The sequence below is a fragment of the Numida meleagris genome, chromosome 1, assembly GCF_002078875.1.
Source record: "Numida meleagris isolate 19003 breed g44 Domestic line chromosome 1, NumMel1.0, whole genome shotgun sequence".
Lineage (NCBI taxonomy): Eukaryota > Metazoa > Chordata > Aves > Galliformes > Numididae > Numida > Numida meleagris.
The window spans coordinates 58,090,651-58,109,977 of NC_034409.1; the positions used below are offsets into that span (position 1 = coordinate 58,090,651).

The 19,327-nt window shown below is 44.6% G+C and overlaps 2 protein-coding genes across 5 annotated transcripts; both read left to right on the plus strand.

Annotated features, from left to right (window-relative positions):
• On the plus strand, nucleotides 979–13,919 carry WEE2 (WEE1 homolog 2). Of its 3 annotated transcripts, none has more exons than XM_021388452.1 (12): nucleotides 979–1,049; nucleotides 1,489–1,858; nucleotides 4,903–5,099; nucleotides 5,887–5,935; nucleotides 7,826–7,998; nucleotides 8,603–8,724; nucleotides 9,343–9,489; nucleotides 10,207–10,308; nucleotides 10,617–10,702; nucleotides 11,364–11,534; nucleotides 11,620–11,762; nucleotides 12,655–13,919. In XM_021388452.1, exons 2-12 carry the CDS (start codon nucleotides 1,532–1,534, stop codon nucleotides 12,809–12,811), a joined length of 1,674 nt encoding a protein of 557 aa, XP_021244127.1. In that variant the 5' UTR covers nucleotides 979–1,049; nucleotides 1,489–1,531; the 3' UTR covers nucleotides 12,812–13,919. The 3 variants fall into 3 exon arrangements, with proteins under 3 accessions (XP_021244127.1, XP_021244142.1, XP_021244134.1); XM_021388467.1 differs by having other exon boundaries at nucleotides 1,017–1,031; XM_021388459.1 differs by lacking the exon at nucleotides 979–1,049 and adding an exon at nucleotides 1,115–1,238.
• SSBP1 (single stranded DNA binding protein 1) lies at nucleotides 14,004–19,187 on the plus strand. Of its 2 annotated transcripts, none has more exons than XM_021388530.1 (6): nucleotides 14,004–14,157; nucleotides 14,697–14,760; nucleotides 15,980–16,120; nucleotides 16,739–16,826; nucleotides 17,648–17,736; nucleotides 19,010–19,187. In XM_021388530.1, exons 1-6 carry the CDS (start codon nucleotides 14,134–14,136, stop codon nucleotides 19,051–19,053), a joined length of 450 nt encoding a protein of 149 aa, XP_021244205.1. In that variant the 5' UTR covers nucleotides 14,004–14,133; the 3' UTR covers nucleotides 19,054–19,187. The 2 variants fall into 2 exon arrangements, with proteins under 2 accessions (XP_021244205.1, XP_021244197.1); XM_021388522.1 differs by lacking the exon at nucleotides 19,010–19,187 and adding an exon at nucleotides 18,571–18,976.

Genomic DNA, 19,327 nt, shown 5'->3' on the forward strand with positions numbered 1-19,327 from the left:
AATGCAAAAAAAAAAATAAAAAAATAAAAATAAAAATAAAAATGTTTGAGAGGGGCAGTGAGAACAATGTTGAGCGCCTGGCACATCCTCCTTGCAGCAAGAGAATAGCCTGCCATAGCCTTAGCGGGCTGCTTCAAAGACCTGAATGCCCTCAGTTGTGACTAACAGGCCAGGTACAAGGGCAGGCTGACCTCAGCTTGACACGTCCCTTTGTTTTCTGGTGGGAACTCTCCTCAACCTTTGCACTGGGAAGCACATGCCCATGCTAAAAAAGCCCCATCTCTTCTGGGCTGTGACCACTTCCAACTTCTGCATGACCTTCTAGCAGCTAAAGGGCTTCTGTGACCTTGTTCCCAGCTCATTCTGGCTCACTCTGGTGCCTCTTCAAAGCGCAGGCTCACAGATTGAGCCAACAGATGGGCTTTACAGAGGCTTTGCCCTCTGAGCTGTGGTGGACAACGTGCACATCCCATTGGCATTGGCGTGGCCATCCCCTCTTCTCCCAGGGCACACATATGGAATCTTGATTCAGGAACCCACATGCAGACCTGTGTATTGTCCCTCACAAAGTCTAGCACATTAAAAATTAGGCTGCCAGCTTCCCTGTGCAGGCTGTAATGCTTTCCAACCTAACACGCGTCTAGACGCAAGAAGTTAAATTCAGACCTAAAAAAGAGGAAGCGCTGGACCCATCCCCAGCAGATCGAGCATTTATGTAAGCAAAGCCCACGGAGGCTGCATCTCCCATGGGATTAACACAAAGCAGCCTGGCTGTCAGCAAACATCACCTCCCCCCAAACTGATGGAGAGAAGAGCGTGCAGAAGCAAGGGGATGACTCAGAGCAGAGCTGGCTGCAGGCACAGCATTCAGGTCCACAGCAAAACCCCAAACAGCAGCACAGGCTGCCCTGCACAGGTGCTACCGAGCTCCAGCTGCTTCCCATTAGCAATGGTCCTGAGGTGTGGGGTGGTTATAAAAGTGCTGGGGCGGGAGGGGGGCTGTTTGTAGGGTGGCTGGTGGCTGCTTGGAGGTCTCTGCTTTTACAGCTGTATGTAAAGGGGATAGTGTTTCCTAACTAAGAAATTTAAGAGTGAGAAGGGTGAAGGGAGAGCTGTGGTGCCTTGTTCTGGGGGCTTTGGTGATTTAGTCTTTGTGATGGAGTGGTGGGTGAAGTTCTCTTTGAGGTTCACTAGGAAAGGCAGTGATTTCTGAGCTGTATCTGACTTGCACCAATAAGGTGAAAACCCAACCTGTTATTGTTATGGGAGAAGTAGCTGGATAGGGTTATACGTGAGGATTTGAGGATATTCCTTCATCAATGCAGTTAAATGCTAGATTTGTATGCTCTATGCTCCTTTGTATAAGGGGCTGGGGGAATAAGCACAATGAGCAAAGCTGTCAAGGTGGTCTAGGTGAGGAAGGGGCAGTTATCTGCCTATGTAAGTAATGCTGCCTTTCTCTTCCTCTGCTCTTTTTCTCTCCACCAGGCAGGCCAGGGTCCACTCTATCAGCTCTCATTTGTATGGTGAAATGGATGACTGGGAGAACAACAATGACTTCATTCAGAGGCTGGATTTTTCCAGCTGTGGAGAAGAGGGTGAAGACAAAAGCATTCATGAGGAGGACACGCTGAGCTCGAGCCCAATCAAGAGCTGTGACTTCCAGAAGTGGAACAGTCCTCTCCCTGTAACTCCTCACAGGAAGCTCAGTGAGATTTTCCTGAGCAGGACGAAATCCTGGGTGAGCCCAACCCTGAAGTCCTCCCCAGGTGTGAGCAGTACCCGTGGCAATGCAGAGACACCACTGCACATCACCTGGAAGAAGCTGCAGCTCTGTGACACCCCACATACTCCCAAGGTACTGGTGTGCATCTCTGTGTCTGGGCGGGCAGGGGCTGTAGCATCACTGAGGCACTGCTGTGTGCTTGATATGGGAAATCAGTTGCTAGCTCTGTGGGAAGTAGTTTTTTCAGTGTAAATCCTTGCTGGCCTTCTACTCTTCCATTAGAAACTGGGCCCACAGGCTCCTTAGTTGATAATTTTGTAAGTGTGAATAGAAACCTGTGTGTGGGAGCAGGCGCCTTGACACTTTCCAAGTTGTTGTTGCTGGAACTAATTAATTGGTATTGATTCAGCCTTCTTTAAAAAGAGAAACAAAAAAAAAAAAACAAGCAGTCATTTGGCTTGGCTGTTGGGTCCCTTGTGCTCTGTGTGATGCACTGGACACAGGTAGCATCTCTGTAGGCAGTGTGCACAGTGTTCCCAGAAGGATAAATACATCTCTTCAAGGTGCTAGTTACACAGGGGCAGCTTAGAGGCAAGCAGCTGCCCTCACTGTTGTGTTCAGCCCATTTTTGGATGCAAGTGGGTTTTCTCTTGATGACAGAGTTGGAAGTGACGTTGCTGCTGGGGCGTACTTTGTCTGGTGGAGCTGGAACCCTTCCAGCCAGCTTGTTGTTCATTGATGCTGCTTCTCTGTACATGGAACTGAGCTGCCCAGGGAATGTGGGGAAGGCAGAGCTTTGTTCACAGGGTAACAAATGAACATGTGCTTGTGGGGGTAGATCTACTTGTCTTCCTCTGTACCAATATTGTCATGTGTCATTTACCTATAGGTCTGGTTTCTTGAGAGAATGGCCCCAGCCCCCTATTCTCTTTAGAACTTCTCATATGAAACACAAAGCAACTGATGCTGTCTTCTGTAAGCATGAGCAGAGACTCAAAGCCAGTTTCTTTGGTTCTAGATAACTTCTGTTGTGTGCACTGGCTTCCAGTAGTCAAGATTTACAATGGCATGTAGCTCTTCCAGGCCTCACAGTGCTCCTGCTCTGTTGATAGTCAGATTGCTCTCTGTTGAAGTAGCATACAGATAATCAATCCCTTTATTACTTCTGAGCTACAATTTCACTTCTAGCCACCAAATGATTTTAGTTTGTCTCCCTCCAGAAACGTGATTATGTGGCTAGAAGGATGACCTGAAGACCCCACATGACTGAATGTGTGGCCATATGCTCTGAGAAGTGCCCTGCCTGTTTTAAGGGGGAAGTGGCTCTAAAGGGCCTTGCTCCAACAACTTCCTGCAATGGTCCTTTAAGAAACCTTCCTGAATCTCTCACCAAAATAGGTGAGAGGCCTAGCATCCCCTTCCAGACCAGATGTACTGCTGGTAATGCTGGGTGCTTTCAGCGTGTGCTCCTGTGTAGATAACGTTGGCTGGATGCTTCAGGACATGCTTGTAGCCTATCAATCAACAGCAATTGCACCAAATCAGCAGGTTTTGTTCCTTTGTATTCTGGGAGAAATGTCTTTGTTTCCCAGTGTACTGCAGAAGACAAGCTCTAAAGGGCCTAAATCTGCATGCAAAGGTGGTTGGTAGTGTTGAACATTTGAAAGAAGGGTAAGTGTAGAGCCACATCTGCACGCAGAGGAGCACTGAGGCCCCGGATAGACTGCATGGCAGAGCAGGCAGACAATTATGTTTTATGAACTTAATCTTCAAAACTGCTACAGCTAATTATGGTTGCTGCCTCAGCTTACACTGAATGTTAGCAGCTACTCTCAGATGATGTTACTGGAGACAAGTATCTCTGATATTGAAATAGAGGCCTAGTAGAGCAGTTGGTAACAGCACGCATGCAACAGTAGGCTGCAGTGGTATTTTATATTCCCTTCTTGATTTGTGGCTAGACTAGAACACAGCCACAAACCTACAGAGATTCAGGCTGTTGGGTAAGTTGTGCTTGGCTACATACTGCTTGTAATGCATCCACATGCAGAAGTTTTCCAACCAAGAGCATGGGTGTACAGACTGGACCTTGAGAAAGTGATGGAAAGGAACTTCAGGGCTATAGTAAATCAGTGGCTATGCCTGCCAGTATGGTGTTGAAATAGAGGGATGTCCCAGAAGTAACTATATCCCTGAGTGCAACATCAGTAGGTGGATGCACTGTACTGTGTAAGGCTCTTTTTTTTCAGTCAAACATCAGGGAGGAGTGGAAGGAGTTCCAGTTATAATTCTGGAGCCATGTCTTCACTCATAAAACCATTCAGTTGGACCAAAAAAAAATGATAACTTCATCCTCATGGTGGAGAGTTCTTGGTTAAAAGCCTGTTTTTTAAGAGCTTTTCAACTAGAAGAAAGATATATAATAAAAGCCCTTTTAGAAACAAGTCAAATCCAAATGGAATGATGAGACATATTTCAAAAAAGCTGGTGATTATTGAAAGGGGTCAAATCATTGTGGAAATGAAGTTCATCTTTCCATCGCTGGATCAAGACTGGGTGCTTCTCCCAGGCCGAGGTTTTAGATAGGTAGACTGAAGCTTAGTGGTCTGTCTTTTTGTGGAAAAGTAAACTAAAGATCCTGAAGTTCTGAAATTACAGTTTTTCTTCTCAATGAAAGAGTTTTCTCGTCATCTTGCTAGTAGCCATATCTAAATACTTCTAATAACTTCCCCCTAGTGATGCTGCTTACCACTGGGGAACTGAAAGGGAACTTGGGTGGTGCCTTCTCTTTCCTGACAGACCTGTCCTGACCAAACTGATGCAATAGTCCAGGCTTGACAGAACTGGGTCTTGTGTTTGTTAATGCAACTATGGTGCAATTTCTGTGGCTCTGTAGGTGGGGAAGGTGAATGGTTGGTTCCTCTTGAGCTTGCAGAAATGGTTCTGCAGCCTACAGAGCAGGGAACAGTCTGAAAGGATTTAGCGAAGAACTCAACACTTCATGGAAGGAGCAGAAAACTTAGGACTTAGTGTTCCAGGGTTTTAGTGATTCAACTACTCTGAGAAAGGGAGCAGAGTTTCTTTTGATTTGCAGGACAGCACTGATTTTATTCTGACATTGCGGCAAGAAAAATATCTTGCTGGCTCATCTACTGCTTTTTGTCCTCTCAATACAGAGCTTGATATCAAAGACAGCTTTTCCTTCACCTGGGGCAAAGGTCCCACCCAAAGGCTTCAGACATCTGAGATTTACTCCTGGCGCTGACTTGGATGACTCTACCCAGGCTTCTCTTGTCAACATTAATCCTTTTACACCAGAGTCATACCGACAAATGCTCTTTCTTCCTAATGGCAAGCGGAAAGCCAGAGAGATGTAAGTGAACTGCTCTTAAATAACAGGTGGGAGGGAGTTAGTTTGAACAAGATAAGTCATGAAGGAGACATTTTTAGTATCCAGACTTATTTGCTAGCAGTGAATTACTCACTTCAGTAATATTTTCTGGTGCGAAATAAACATTAGCAGACATGATGGTAACAAAAAAATCTGAATAAAGGATTTTGTATGTCAGTGTAAGTGGAGGCTCAACAGTTAACCTCAGTATTTTGGCTGTGGGAGAAAACTACACCTCTTTCCCAGCCATAGATAGGGTTGAATGAGGTTCAGTTCATCTGTAACTTAGAAAATGTTCTTATTAAGATCTTAATCTGGTTTGGGTTAACCAGCACACAAACTTAGTCAAGCACCTGTGTGCTACAGTGGTGTTCATCTTTCAGAACTCCAGCTGTAACAGGACAGAGGCTCAGCAGGGTACCCCTTCTTGAAAGCACAGTGGGGTAGTTTTCTCCATTGCTAGGAGCCTGTTGTTGAAAGGTCATCTCCTGCATAGCTTCACCAGAGATAAAATATCCAGCAGAATGATGCTCCTGTGTCCTGTGGATACTATGAAAACTGGTATATGCAGGTTTTCTAAACTGAGACAAAGAATTCCTTGCCTGAGACTAGTCTTCCAGGCTTCAACTAGGACTATGTTGCATACTAATCCTTACAAAATCATCTGTAGAATGAGATTTGATTTTCTGTGAAATGTTTTCATGTCCAATCTCAGTTGGATGGCTGCACTGAAGTGATGCATGTAGGTTTTCCTAAATTTCTGTTACAGAAGGAATCCTGATCTAAGAGGCCAGGTAAAACAGAAGCTGCCTACCAAGGTGAGTGCCTCTGCATAATCCCCCTTAATGAGATCACAGGATGCTTACAAAGTCTTGGTGCTTGGTGAAACTTACTCAACTACTGGGGGTTTAAATTATGGCATGCCAGAGGTTGGGTACCTGGAATAGAATAATTCTGAGCGTAATGTCTGATGTTAACATTTCAGACAGCAAGCTTAGAAATGATTCCTCAAGGAAACTTGTGCTAAAGCAGATCTGAAACTTATGCAAGTAATCCTAAAACTCATCCATTTTGGTCAGTAGGTCATGTAATGGTTAGGGCTCCTTGGGGGGAAAGTAATTACTGAAATTCCTATGTTACTGAATTACTCTAAATATCAACAATACCTGTGTGGTTTGAAGGAATGTGTGTATTGCTGTAGCCATGAATCGGTGTACTGAACATCATTGGATGGCAATGTAACATTGTTTCTATATTGCAAATAATATATAGACCTGTACCACAAAAAGAGTGAGCTGGATGATTCTTATGTGGATGAGTATTGAGGGCAGAGTTTCAATTGCAGTAGTTACAATTGCAGCCTCCTGAAAGGAGGCAGCAAATTGCTTGATCTCCCTCAGTAGTCAAATGTCTTTTTGCTGTAGGTTTTGTTGGATAAGTCAAAGGATACTTCTAATCTTAGAATGCCCCAAGCAGTGCTTCATGCTGGTTAGCAAACTTGGCCACCCTGCACAAGAGTTCTGTGAGAAAGCAGAAGTACAGAGAAGGGACTCTGCTGTGAGACCAGCTGATCTGAAGAGAACCTGGCTCCCCCTATGACTTAAGTGATAATACCAGTAAATGCAGAGCTACCTAGATTCATGGTCCTGTATGACTTTGCTATATCAAGTCTGAAAAAACAAGTTTTCACCAGCTGAAAATCCCACTTTGACCAGTACATGAATGTGGCTTTAATGAGGCCAGCTGTGATTAAGTGTTAATTAAAGTCCACATCAAATCTTTATTCAGGTGAGGTAAAAATCTGTTTTCCCACGCAGTACCTTTAACCTGGTATCTCTCGCGCATTTTGTTCACTGTAACTGTGAAATACTTAAGGCTCACTGGAAGAATAATGATTCCCTCTAGCAGAGAAAACTGGTATTGCAGGAAACCCAGCCTGGAGCAAGTGTACTACATGGCTGTAGTCTTTCTAGGATGCGGCGTTTGGGACTATTCCTTTAGAAGAAGGTCTCAGTTTGTGTCTTACTGAAATATTGTTTCAGTTATGATTAAAATAAATACAGGAATAAAATTGTGTACTAGGAGTTATTTTTGTTTCCTGAGCTAATTTATTGCTGCCTTACAAAATTTGGCCTGTTGTGAGGAGCTGCTGTTTCATATGGGCCACATCTTTCTGGCTGGGGGACCAGCTCCTCCCTTTAAGGTCTTATTACGCTCTAGCAAGAATCGCAGCAGTGGTTTATGTGGAAAGTAATGTGCAGTGTGAGTTCTTGTCCCTGTAAGGGATGCAGAAGGATGAAGGGAAATCACTTAGTCCAGTCTCTTGTTCACTTCATGCTCCACTACTTCTTTTCTTCTTTACTTATCTCTCCTGCTGGTAGACATCACTCTACAAGCAGTACCAACATCTTCTATTTCCTTGCTGATCATTACTGTAACAATAATGTTCCAGCTGCTCTGCAGGCTTTTATCCCTTGATGGAGAAGTGGCTCTTGGTGAGGAAATAGCTGGGAATACCTTTGTTAGGTGGCCAGAAAGACTACAAAATCTTGAAGAGAAAGATAGCATTTGAAAGGCTGCATACATGTGTAGAGGAGAGCCCAGGATGGGAGTGAAATGGATATTCTGTGTGGGTAAGTGATTCCCATGTTATGTTACCTGAGTCTTTCAACTCATACTGTGTCTCTGCTGTACTTATGACCTTCTAGAGATGTCCTCTGAAAGACAGCAATATGGTTTCCCGCTACCAGAAGGAATTCCTGGAACTAGAGAGGATTGGTGTGGGAGAATTTGGTTCTGTCTACAAGTGTATCAAGCGCCTTGATGGATGTGTTTATGCCATCAAACGCTCCAAGAGGCCTCTGGCAGGATCCTCGGATGAGTGAGTGTGCTAGCTGAAATGATGGACGTGTTCTTGGGAGGTGTGATGGGGAAGGAGGGAGTGTGAATCTAAAGGCATCTGAGGAGTGGTGGGAGCAAAAACTGGCTGCTGTTTAAATAAGAGGTGGGAGGGTGGAGAAAGATACCACTGTAGGACAAACGAATATGAGTGTCTAAGAGGAGAAGCCACACTCACTACAAAGTGATGTGGCAGCTTACCTAAACTCCTCAGACCCCACGCAGCCAGACTGTCTTTAAAGCAACTGTTAAACAGCTTACTTGTTGTATTGGCCTGCCACACAGCCTGTTTGCATCCATACTGACCACCTAGTTTTATTCTGCATACTGATGTGCTGAAGCAATGTCTTTGAAACTACCTTTTCCACTTTATTAAAGGCTTGTTCAGTGGTATTTGTATTGGCAGTTGCTCAGCAAGCTTGAGGTACTCCTGAACATCCATTTTAAGGGTGTGCTTCAGCAGCTGTGAGAGTCAGTCCATCTGCCAAAAAATCCCCAAGTCCAAAACATTTCTGCTTTCCCTCTCCTGAGTCAGGCTACGAACCAGAACCCTGGCACCAATACTCTTTCTGTGCATGCTTCTCTAGGCAGCTGGCATTGCGTGAGGTTTATGCTCATGCGGTCCTTGGACACCACCCTCATGTTGTGCGTTACTACTCAGCATGGGCAGAAGATGATCACATGATTATACAAAATGAACACTGTAATGGTAAGAGCTGGGGTATTTTAATAGCTGAGGTGTTGGATGGGTGCAGTTGAGATGAATGTATCTTATGTTAACATCTTGGCTAGGAAAAAGGGCTCAACAGCCTCAGGGGGATGGAACTTAGTAATGGGTTGAACAGTCCACTCATGCCTGCAGGTAGGACAGAACACCCACCTGGATTTGCCCTTGCCTTATATTTGGCTGGGAGATGCTGGAAAAGATGCACCTGGCTACCAGAGGAACTGTGAAGGCTGATGTGTAGCTCTCCTTGCTCAAATGCTACCATAGTCTGGGAGCTGTGATAAGTGGTGATGGCTGTTTAGAGTAGTAATTGTGAATCTGGTGCAGGTAACCACTAAACATGGGGACTGATGTCTTCTAGTGGATGAACATTTGAGATTAAACGAGAAGTAGTGAAAATACAGATGATGGGGAGAGAGGCAATGATATTTTCTAGTCCTGTGAAATGGCCAAACAACATTAATGATAGCTACAGCTTCTCTGCTTCTTTGTCAAATTTTGCATTCTTTAATCACATCTGCCACTGGGAGCTTAATTTCCTTGTTCTAAACACCCTGCTCCATGAAGTCTTTGAATCTCAGACTGACTGTTTTCTTCTAGGTGGGAGTCTCCAGGATGTGCTTCTGGAAAATGCAAAGCATGGCCAGTATTTCCCCGAAGCAAAGCTGAAAGAAATCTTGTTACAAGTCTCCATGGGACTAAAATACATCCACAACTCTGGCCTTGTGCACTTGGATATCAAACCTAGTAAGTGTAGCACTCTTCCTTTACCCTCTGAGAACTCTGCTTTCCATGCCTTGTGACCTTGCTGGCTAGACTTCTTACAGTGCTTTGAAGGGAAGAGGATTTTGCCCTAGGAAGTGATTGTGTCTTGTGAGTTTTTAAACTTTCCACCACTGCTGCTCTAAGTCTGAACCTTCTGTGATAGTTGGTATCGTCTGACTTGTCACATGATCTTCATAATTCTGGTTCATGGGAATTGTTTTCACTTCTGGTGGAGCGAGTAGGACTGCGGAAGGAGGAAGACTTCCTTATTTGCTACTGTTTTGTTGTACAATGCTTGATCTTTGTGAGAGCTGGAGTGAGAAGTGAATATGTGTTATGTACCTACCCAGAGGGATTAAATTTCTGCAAAAATAGTGAAAATCTTTCTTCTCTGCGCAGCTGAGCATGGGCATATCCATGGCAGGGTTCCCTCCACAGTCATGTGGTTAGATCCTCATAGTGGATGCTTTGTCCTGCTGGAATCGTGCTCCTACCATGGGGAGCAGAGGAAGAGACAGAAAAGTTGATTACAAAGGGTAATTTTATGCATAAGATGGAACAGTTTTCTGTTGGCTGTATTGCTGAATATACAAGATTGGGCAGGAAGCACATTCATAACTTGGTCTGCAAAGCATAGGTAGCTTTACAGAGTTGTCTGGCTGCTCAATTGATAGTTGCTGAACTTTACTTGTCTTGCAGGTAATATCTTCATCTGTCACAAGCTGGCAGTTGAGGGCCAAGCTGGGCAGGAAGAGAGTGACAGTGATGATGAGTTCTCTTCGGGTGTGATGTATAAGATTGGTAGGTTTTAGCTCACTTTACAACTACCTTACATTTAAGGTTGCCCCCTTCTGCTTGATATTGCTCTGTCCTGGTTGCTGAAGGGATTTCTATACAGAACTGACAGCATCAACCTAAATAACTCTTGTACTCACCAGGCTTAATTCCTCCAAAGTGACAAACTTGTTTTCCATGCCCGGATTTCTGTTTAGAAGCAGGCTTCCTTTCTTTTGCTGCTTTTGGTAGCTCTCTTGGTACTCTCTAGAAAGCAGGATTTTACTCATCTACTTCAGTTTGCTCTTAGTCATTCTTTTTTGTTTTTTTTTTAGGTGACCTTGGCCATGTGACATCAATAACAAACCCTCAAGTGGAGGAAGGAGACAGACGGTTTTTGGCCAATGAGATTTTGCAGGAGGTAACAGCTGCTGATGGGGTGGCTTGGAGAACAAGTAGAGAATGATGAACTGTAGTTAAGTCATGACTCTGGCGTGTTCCTTGCCTTATCTTTTTTCCTGTGTCAGGTCTAGCTGTGAAATTAGCAAAATTAACTTACTTAGAAAAATAGTGTAAACTTAGGTGTTGTCCTAACATACCTTATATTATTCTAACATGCTTCAGAAGCAAACTTAGATTACTGCAATTATTTTAGCTGCTAGGGATAAGTTGAACAAACTTCTAGAACCCATTCTGTGTTACGTATCCAGTTGATGTGAAACTGCTGGATGTGACTACTGATGAATGTTTGTACCCACACAAATGCTTTGTACACTGAACACTGATCAGGTAGTGTGGAGAGGTGGGAGGCACTGCTGGGAATTACTGATGTCCTCTTCTTAAAGCTACGTTAGTTCTGCTACTCTGGCCAGTGAACAAAGAGGAAATCAGTTTGTAATAACCAGCTTTGATGTGTTGATCAGCTCAGGCATTCAAGAGGCAGAAGGACAAAACTGACTTGGGGGTGGTGAAGACTGTATCATATATTTGTTCAGCTGCTGCTTTTTCAGCTGGGATCCCAATACACCTCTGTTCAATATAACAAGACATTCTCTGTATAACTGTTCATCTTCTCTCTGTAGCAATACTTCCATTTGCCAAAGGCGGACATCTTTGCCCTGGCACTGACAATAGCTCTGGCAGCAGGTGCAGGGCCACTGCCTCACAATGGGACCATGTGGCACCACATCCGCAAAGGCAATATCCCATCGATCCCTCAGAAGCTCCCCAATGGCTTTATTGAACTCCTCAAGGTGAGGCAGTAGCCTTAACAGGATGGAGATTTTTCCGATTGGCATGTGACAGTAGGAGCTGTAAACCCTGACCTTCGCCTTCTAGCTCATGATCCATCCTGACCCAATGGAAAGACCCTCTGCCACAGCTCTTACTAAGCACCCACTCCTCCGTCCTTCACTTGGGAAAGCTGTGCAGCTCCAGAAGCAGCTAAATGTGGAGAAGTGTAAGACTGCCATGCTGGAAAGGTAGGGTTTGTGTGGCTGTGAAGGGGGAGAAGACAGATTTGATCAGCTGAGCAAGTGCTGATGACCAGGCTTGAAGGCAGGGAGGTAGTGTTAGGAGGTCCAGCAGCAGAAATTCCCAGTTGGTTAAGTGTCTGGATCTACAAGGGTGGCAGGGCTGTAGCTAGCTATTTATAGTGTCAGTGCACCTGTAGCTCAACTCTGGCTTTCACATTCTGACTAAATTATAGCAGTGAACTTGCATATCTACTATAGCCATGGATGATGGCAAATGCTGGTACAGTATGCAGGCAGATGAACTGATACTGAACTGAGATGGTGGCTTAGCCTGGAAGTGAAGAGAACTGCCAGGTGGTGGCAGACCCTCTCTTTTCCCATGCTCTCTCACTGCTGCTGGCAGTGATGATTTGAGATACCGGGATAGTTGCACCTCCCCTCTTGTTGCAGTATTCAGCAGGAAATAGGTTTACCATGTAGACAGAAAAACACATGCTCTGGAAGAGCAGCAAGAATCAAGGAAGAAAGGCAAAGGAGAAGAAACATGCCTTTAGGTATCTGCTGCATGGAATGACACTGACCTAAGTTCCACCAACACAAATATCTGAAACTGTGGAGGGGGGAGGACTGACCTGGGGGCTCCTCATTAAAGTGCTGGTCTGGGTGCTTTTGGTGACCTGATGTGCCATTACTTAAGTAAACTTTGACAGTTGATCCAGTATGGAGTAGAAATCATGGAGAAGCTTCTAATTTTCCATGTCGATGCTGGGGTAAAAAGTCTACACTCTGCAGTACTGTGGTAACTCTCCTGTGTAAGACTGTTCACAGGCTTCTACAGCTGATGGGCATTCATGTATGGCATAGCTTTCTTCCCTCCTCTTCCATCTCTTCCCTACAGGGAACTAAAAGCAGCTCGCCTTGCCCAGACCCTCATGAAGGACCAGCCCTTAGGAAATGCCAACTTGCAGGAGCCTGAGACCTCTCCGAAGAAGAACAACAAGCGCCTGGTGGGAGGGAAGAACTGTCGCTCATTTAGCTTTACTGTGGGTTACTGAACTCTTGTTCAAAAGGTTCTGGCTGCTGAATGACACTGAGAGCACAGGCTCTGCACAGACCGATGCCCCATGCTAGCTCTCCTTGTTGTGATTTTTTTGTTGTTCCCTCATTAACGATGGTGAGATACTGGCTGAGGAAAGGGAAGAATGATTAGTTCTCAAGTGTAAGATGTGACTTAAGAATACTTTCCTCAGTATTGTTTATTTTCTTGTGTAACTGGTCTTGTTCTAGACTAAGAATCCTTTTCCCATAGAAGGGGAAGGATGGTATTTCCTCTACATCCCCTTTGTTTAGATGGACACTGATCTTTGTTCTTACCACTGGCCTCCTGTACCTCTTTAGAGGGAAGGCAGTGTGTCCTGCTGGTCCTTAGAAGTGAGGCAGTTGAAACAATGGTATAGTGTTAACTATATGTTTGGAGGCAGACCTGTTACACAGCAGTCCTGGTGGACTCGGGATGCATTTGGAGTGGGATTTCACTGAGGGAGGCAAACAGTAAAGGAACTGCTTTGAGTTAAGGGGGCCTTGTTGATTGCGCTGAAAGTTTCCCCTCCCTTAACTTTGAGCAGTGAGAACCTTCATAGGGCTGAAGTGGCTGAACTCTTGCAGGCCAGTCCCTGAAGCCTGGCTTGTACTGATGAGAAAGGACTTGGTGTCAGGTGGGGGTGGTACCTTCAGTATGCAGGTAGGAGGCTCTGCGTGCCTACAGGGAATGGATACTGCTGGGCTCTTGCACATGGAGCAACTCCACCTGCCTGAAGAATCTGCTTATAAGCAATGAGGAGGGAAGCCAGAAAACGTTTAAGCCATGGTAGTTTTTTTTTCCAGAGTTGCCCATTTAAAGTGAATATTTGCAAGATGTAATAAATCTCCTCCCCCTGCTGGATGTCATGTTCTGGATACTTGTTGGTTGTGCGTCTAGCAGAAAGCTGGATGCGAATAGTATACTGCTATGAGGGAGAGCATAACGCTGCTGGTTTGGTTACTGTGCACTTTTACTGAAGTTGCGTTTGTGCTCAAGTGTTTGAGAATACTGTTTTTAAATTATTAATTCTTACCCCTTTAAAAGCGAAAGGCGCCAATAAAGATTTTAACACTTGCTTTTACCGCGCTTTGTTTTCTGTGCCCTCCTTCCCCCTCTCCCCGCCAGGAGCGTTGGCACAGCCGCTGCCTCCCCGGCCGTCACCTACCCGGGCAGAGGGCCGTGTTTCCGCCGGACCCGCTGTGCGCGCACGCAGCCGCTCCTTTCCGCTTCCGGGTGGGCTCGTGTGTCCGCAGGGCCGGAGCGGCTCAGACGGGGCTGTCCGTGCGCAGCGGCGGCATGTGGCGGCGGCCGGCCTGGCAGGTAGGGCATGCGGGACGGCCCGGCGGCTCCCGGCGCAGGCGGCGCGGCTGGGGCTCTCGCTCGCCCCGGGGACCGGGCCTTGCTGGGAGGGGGCGGGGTTCCGAAGTGCGCGTTGCAGGAATGCAGTAGTTACTGCGTGTCCCCGAAATGATTGCTATAATTTTTTTTTTCCTTGGCAGCTGTTTAACCAAATAGTCTTTGAATAATCCGGTTGGCTTTATTTATGGCTTAGGTTGGTGGGGACCTCGAAGCCCACCCAGCCCCAACCCCTGCCGTGGGCAGGGCTGCCACCCACCCGCTCAGGCTGCCCAGGGCCCCATCCAACCTGGCTCTGGACATCCCCAGCAGTGAGGCACCACAGCTTCTCCGGGCTTCTGCCTCACCATTTAGTGGAACTGAGCTCTCCCTGTGCCCCTGCGAGTTGCTAGAGATAAATGTTGCTGCAGAATCTCTGGCACTTGGAATGAGTGGTAAAGGCACGTGGCATGAATGGTGCTCATGCTTTGTGTCCTCGCAACTAACTTCTGTCTGTTCTTCAGGTGTTCCGCCAGTTTGTGAGACATGAGTCTGGTGATACAGTTGGCTCGTTGGTCCTTGAACGATGTAAGTAGCTCCTGTGTGTATCTGAGGTAATGCTTAATGAGCTTCCTGTCTTGGTCTGTGTCCTTAAAAGGGGAAGCTAGAGAGCCCTGACAACGTGTACAGCCTGAAACAGGAAGGTGGTCTTGCTTTGTTAGTGGCAGTGAATCAAGTGTGCTGTTATTTTCTCTTAGTTATCTCCAGGTGTGCCATGCTCCTGTTGCTCAGACTTCCATGTGCCTGAGGTATTTGGGTGCTGCTGTTGCCACACCAGGTGTATGTTTCTGACTTCACTGTTCAGTTTACATGCTCCTGGGGTAAGAGTGGTTCTCCTCCACCTCTTCCTGCTTTCCTTCAACAAGCAGAATAAATTGACTATCCACTATATCTGTTAAAGTTAGTGTCCTCCTAAATCAGAGGATGTGATGTAATAATGGAATGTTGTTATGAAGGCATTGTTTTAATTACAAAAGGGACAATTAATTTCTATGGTTTTATAGCTTAAAAGAAGTCAAGGTGTTTTTAAGTAAATGCAAAATAGTCTCATATTACATAATGATGCTCCTTTCTGGTAGCTGAAAGGAGCTTATAAGCAGGAGAAGGACTGGCTTTTTATATGGTCATATAGTGATAGGACAAGGGGGAAAGGCTTTAAACAAAAAGAGGGGAAATGGGGAGATTTAGGTTAGATGTTAGGAAAAAGTTCTTTACTCAGAGGGTGGTGAGGCATGGGAACAGGCTGCCCAGAGAAGCTGTGGGTGCCCCATCCCTGGAGGTGCTCAAGGCCAGTTTGGATGGGGCCCTGGGCAGCCTGAGCTGGTGGGGGGCAGCCCTGCCCACAGGAGGAGGATGGGGCTGGGTGGGCTTTAAGGGCCCTTCCAACCTAAGCTATTCTATGAAAAAGATGACAAAGGACCAGGAGAAAATAAAGAACCTTCAGCTTTTGAAATGAAGTTACATAGCAGTGATAACAATAATACAGCAGTAACTGCTGCAGGGCCTGATTTGCCAAATGTTATAAACACTGGAAGATGGTGAGAAGGTGTGGGACGTGACTGTTCTGGCCCTTGATAAAAGCTGCTGATTTAAGATGTGCTGTGGTTAGAAGGATCATAATTCACCTGTACAAACCTCATTAGATTCCTTATTCTCCTTCTGCTACTGAAGGGGAGAAAACTACTGATTCTGTGTTGGTCTGTCCTGTACTGCTGACCGCATCTCACCTTGTGTTTACTGTCTTCAGCCATGAATCGTGTTCAGTTACTTGGTCGGGTTGGACAGGACCCTATCATGAGGCAAGTGGATGGAAAAAATCCAGTTACCATATTTTCTCTTGCAACCAATGAGATGTGGCGAACAGGGGAGAACGAGGTAGCACAGACAGGTGAGTCTGCAACAAATAACCTGCTGCTGCTGTGTTCTGAGGCTTGCACATTCAGTAGCACTATGCTTCGTCTTCAGGCTGCTCTCTAAATCTCTCAGGTGCAGGGAAGTTCCTTTGAGGTCGTTTGTGTGTCCTTGGCTGAATTATCAACAGCATATACCGAATGGGGATTTGTCTGTTGACCCTCCTCTGGAGATGAGGAAAGAGTGCTGACTTGGCAGTTCTTTCTTGTTGAAGTTGCCACGTAGCGTAGCAGTTCCATACTCGTATTCCAAGAGGGGAAGGAATAATGAATACATTTTCTCTTTGATTCTTCCATCAGTCTTTATCTATGGTTGTTTCCTTTTCTCTAGCTTTTGTACAATGTGGAGTTTGTAAGGAGGGAAAAAGAGTCTTATGAGCATTGGCTTCCAAGAAAATTGATCTCTTGGTTTGAACTCTGCTCCTGCACAATACTTTTGGACACAGATGAGTGGAACACTGAGTACTACATAGTATACTTCCATTTCTTAAATCCCTTTTCATAATTTGAGAACATCAACATGTTAAAACTGATTTCTGAATCTTGATTTAATGAGAAGGTGCGGCATCTAGCTTAATTATTTTAATGTACCTTAGGCGATATCAGTCAGAAGACAACATGGCACAGGATCTCTGTCTTCAGACCAGGTCTCAGGGACGTTACGTATCAATATGTGAAGAAGGGGTAAGTGAATGTGGTCGAGGACTTAATGCTTTAATATTCAATTGATATAAGAATTCCCAGAACTGTGGTAACCTTTAGGTTGGAAATGACCAATAAGATTATCAAGTCCAACCACCATGTAACACTACCAAGTCCACCAGTAAACAGTATTTTTAAGTGCCATATCCACACATCTCTTAAATAACTCTAGGAGTGGAGACTCTACCACCACCCTGGGCAGCCCATCCAATGCTTAACCACTGTTTTCATGAACAAGTTAATACCAATGTCTGATGTAAATCTCCCCAGTGCAACTTGAGGCTATTTCCTCATCTTCTGTCACTTGTCACCTGACAAAAGAGACAGAAACCCACTTTGCTACAGCCTCCTTTCAGGTAGCTGTAGAGTGATGAAGTCTCCCCTCAGTCTCCTGTTCTCCAGGCTAATCAGCCATGGTTTGTTCAGCCGTTCCTCATAACTCTTGTTTTCTAGTTCTTTCACCAGCTCCATGGCTCTTCTCTGTACCCACCTGAGCAACTCAATATCTTTCTTGTAGTGGGGGACACCAAACTGAGTACATACTCAAAGCACAGTCTTACCAGTGCTGAGTTCAGAGGGGCAGTCATGTTCCTTGTCCTGCTGACCACGCATTTCTGATGCAAATCAGGATGCTATTGACCTTCTTGACCTCTTTTGGTGACTGTACTAAGATAGAAGTGCCTTAAAGTAACTTAACAGACATGCTACAAACAAGTGAGGCAAAAGCCTGTGGATTCAGAATCAAATATAAAGGAGGAAAAAGTGATACAGTTCTGACCAGAACAAAATTCTTGCCTTTTCAGTTCTCGGCTCTACGTTGAAGGGAAATTAGACTATGGTGAATATACAGATAAAAACAATGTGAGGAGGCAGGCGACAACAATTATAGCAGGTAAGGAACAACACACTGTTCCGCTTTACCTCTTTAAATGGAAAGGAGGTGGAGAGCCTTTGAAATAGAGCTTGGTTTGTCTTTGTCCTCAGAATCCATGGTTGAGGATTCTGAGAGAATGAAGAGGCTCTTCTGCAGTTTCCAGACTGTACCACTAGATGCCCCCTGGTACTGCATGTGAAGAGACAAAGTGAGAGCATATAGTTGCAGATTGTTGCGTAGCTTGCTTATGCAATCCAATTAGTGGAGCAGGCAGGTTCCAGTGTTTTAAGAATACTGGCATGAAGTACTGCAAGTCAGCTAGATTCTTTTTCTAGACAAAGTAGAATTTGGTAGCTTTCTCTCAGGTTTGGCAAGGAATTTTTTCTTTAAGATTGGAGGCTTCACCAACTTTAAGGACCTGTTTGTGAAAGATGTTTGATGGATAGGAACTAGAGCTGTCCCTTCTTCACTGTAGAAACAGCGAAGAAGAGAACTGGGGAATTGAACTTGTTCTTGAGCCTTAAAATAGTATGAGGATAGCTAAGGGCAATTGGGTCCTACATCTTTTCTATGGGTGGAGGTACTGTCTTGTGGCTTTTGAAGGAGGGCTGAAATAACTGGTTAGTAAAGCAAACACTGTTATATAACTATAGCTAAAAAAAACCTCCACAGATGACAAGAGAAATAATGGATATTTCTGCAGTGCAACCTCTTTAAAGCAATAGTAATCAAACTTTCACATGAACAGTTCCAACTAGCAGTGCTACAGGTTGCTGCTTATAAATAGCTCAAGGAGAGAAGCAAATCTTTTTTTTGTTTTAATTAGTGTTTATCCTCTTTTTTTTTTGGTAGTGTTCAGTATCCTCAGTCACAATATGTTTCAGAAGCTACTGAGCCTTGATGAAACACTAGTTTCTTATCACCCCGTGATCTGGTGGCATGGTAGTGCCTACTGAAAACGAGAAAACAAAATGGAAATAAGCTGTAACTGATAGAGATCATAGTCAAAGAATTGAAATGTTATTTCACAATGCTTTGGTTAACTTGATGAAAATCTGCTGAACAAAGATAACCCATTTATTTTGTAGCATATTTGGTTATCTTGAATTGTCATTCTTTTGGGGAGATAAAGCCAGAGCCTCATATCAGGCAGTTTCATTCTGTGAAATGTTCTGTTCTGAAATACATGTCTTTGTGGCTTATTTTAACACAAATAGATTCTTTGTGGTTGTGAAGGCATGCAACATTGCAAAACAATCCTGAAAATTAAATTATCTTTATTTCTTTTCAGATAACGTAATTTTTCTGAGTGATAATATCAAAGAAAAGGTATGAGATCATTAGCGCTTGGACTGAGGCCATTTCATTCCTTGTGCTTCACAGTGCTTCATTATTCTGTAATCGTGTATATTGCTGTAGTTTCTTTAAAAAACAAATAAAATGTTTGATACCCACATGGGGTGATTGTGTATGTTTTGTTGTTTTGATTTCCTGTGTGCTTTTTCTCGTCATCATTGTTTGAACTTTCCTTTCTTAAGGAAAAGGGCAACCTAGGAAACTGTATTAATTCTTGAGTGAGTGAATATAGAAGTGGATGTCATCTCTTTGA

Coding starts and splice junctions, on each gene's coding strand:
- WEE2 (XM_021388452.1), top strand. CDS start 1,532: ATGGATGACTGGGAGAACAACAATGACTTCATTCAGAGGCTGGATTTT. Junction 1,859..4,902: donor ACACCCCACATACTCCCAAG/GTACTGGTGTGC, acceptor CTCTCAATACAG/AGCTTGATATCAAAGACAGC. Junction 5,936..7,825: donor AACAGAAGCTGCCTACCAAG/GTGAGTGCCTCT, acceptor ATGACCTTCTAG/AGATGTCCTCTGAAAGACAG.
- SSBP1 (XM_021388522.1), top strand. CDS start 14,134: ATGTGGCGGCGGCCGGCCTGGCAG. Junction 14,158..14,696: donor GGCGGCGGCCGGCCTGGCAG/GTAGGGCATGCG, acceptor TCTGTTCTTCAG/GTGTTCCGCCAGTTTGTGAG. Junction 17,737..18,570: donor GGCGACAACAATTATAGCAG/GTAAGGAACAAC, acceptor TTTTTTTGGTAG/TGTTCAGTATCCTCAGTCAC.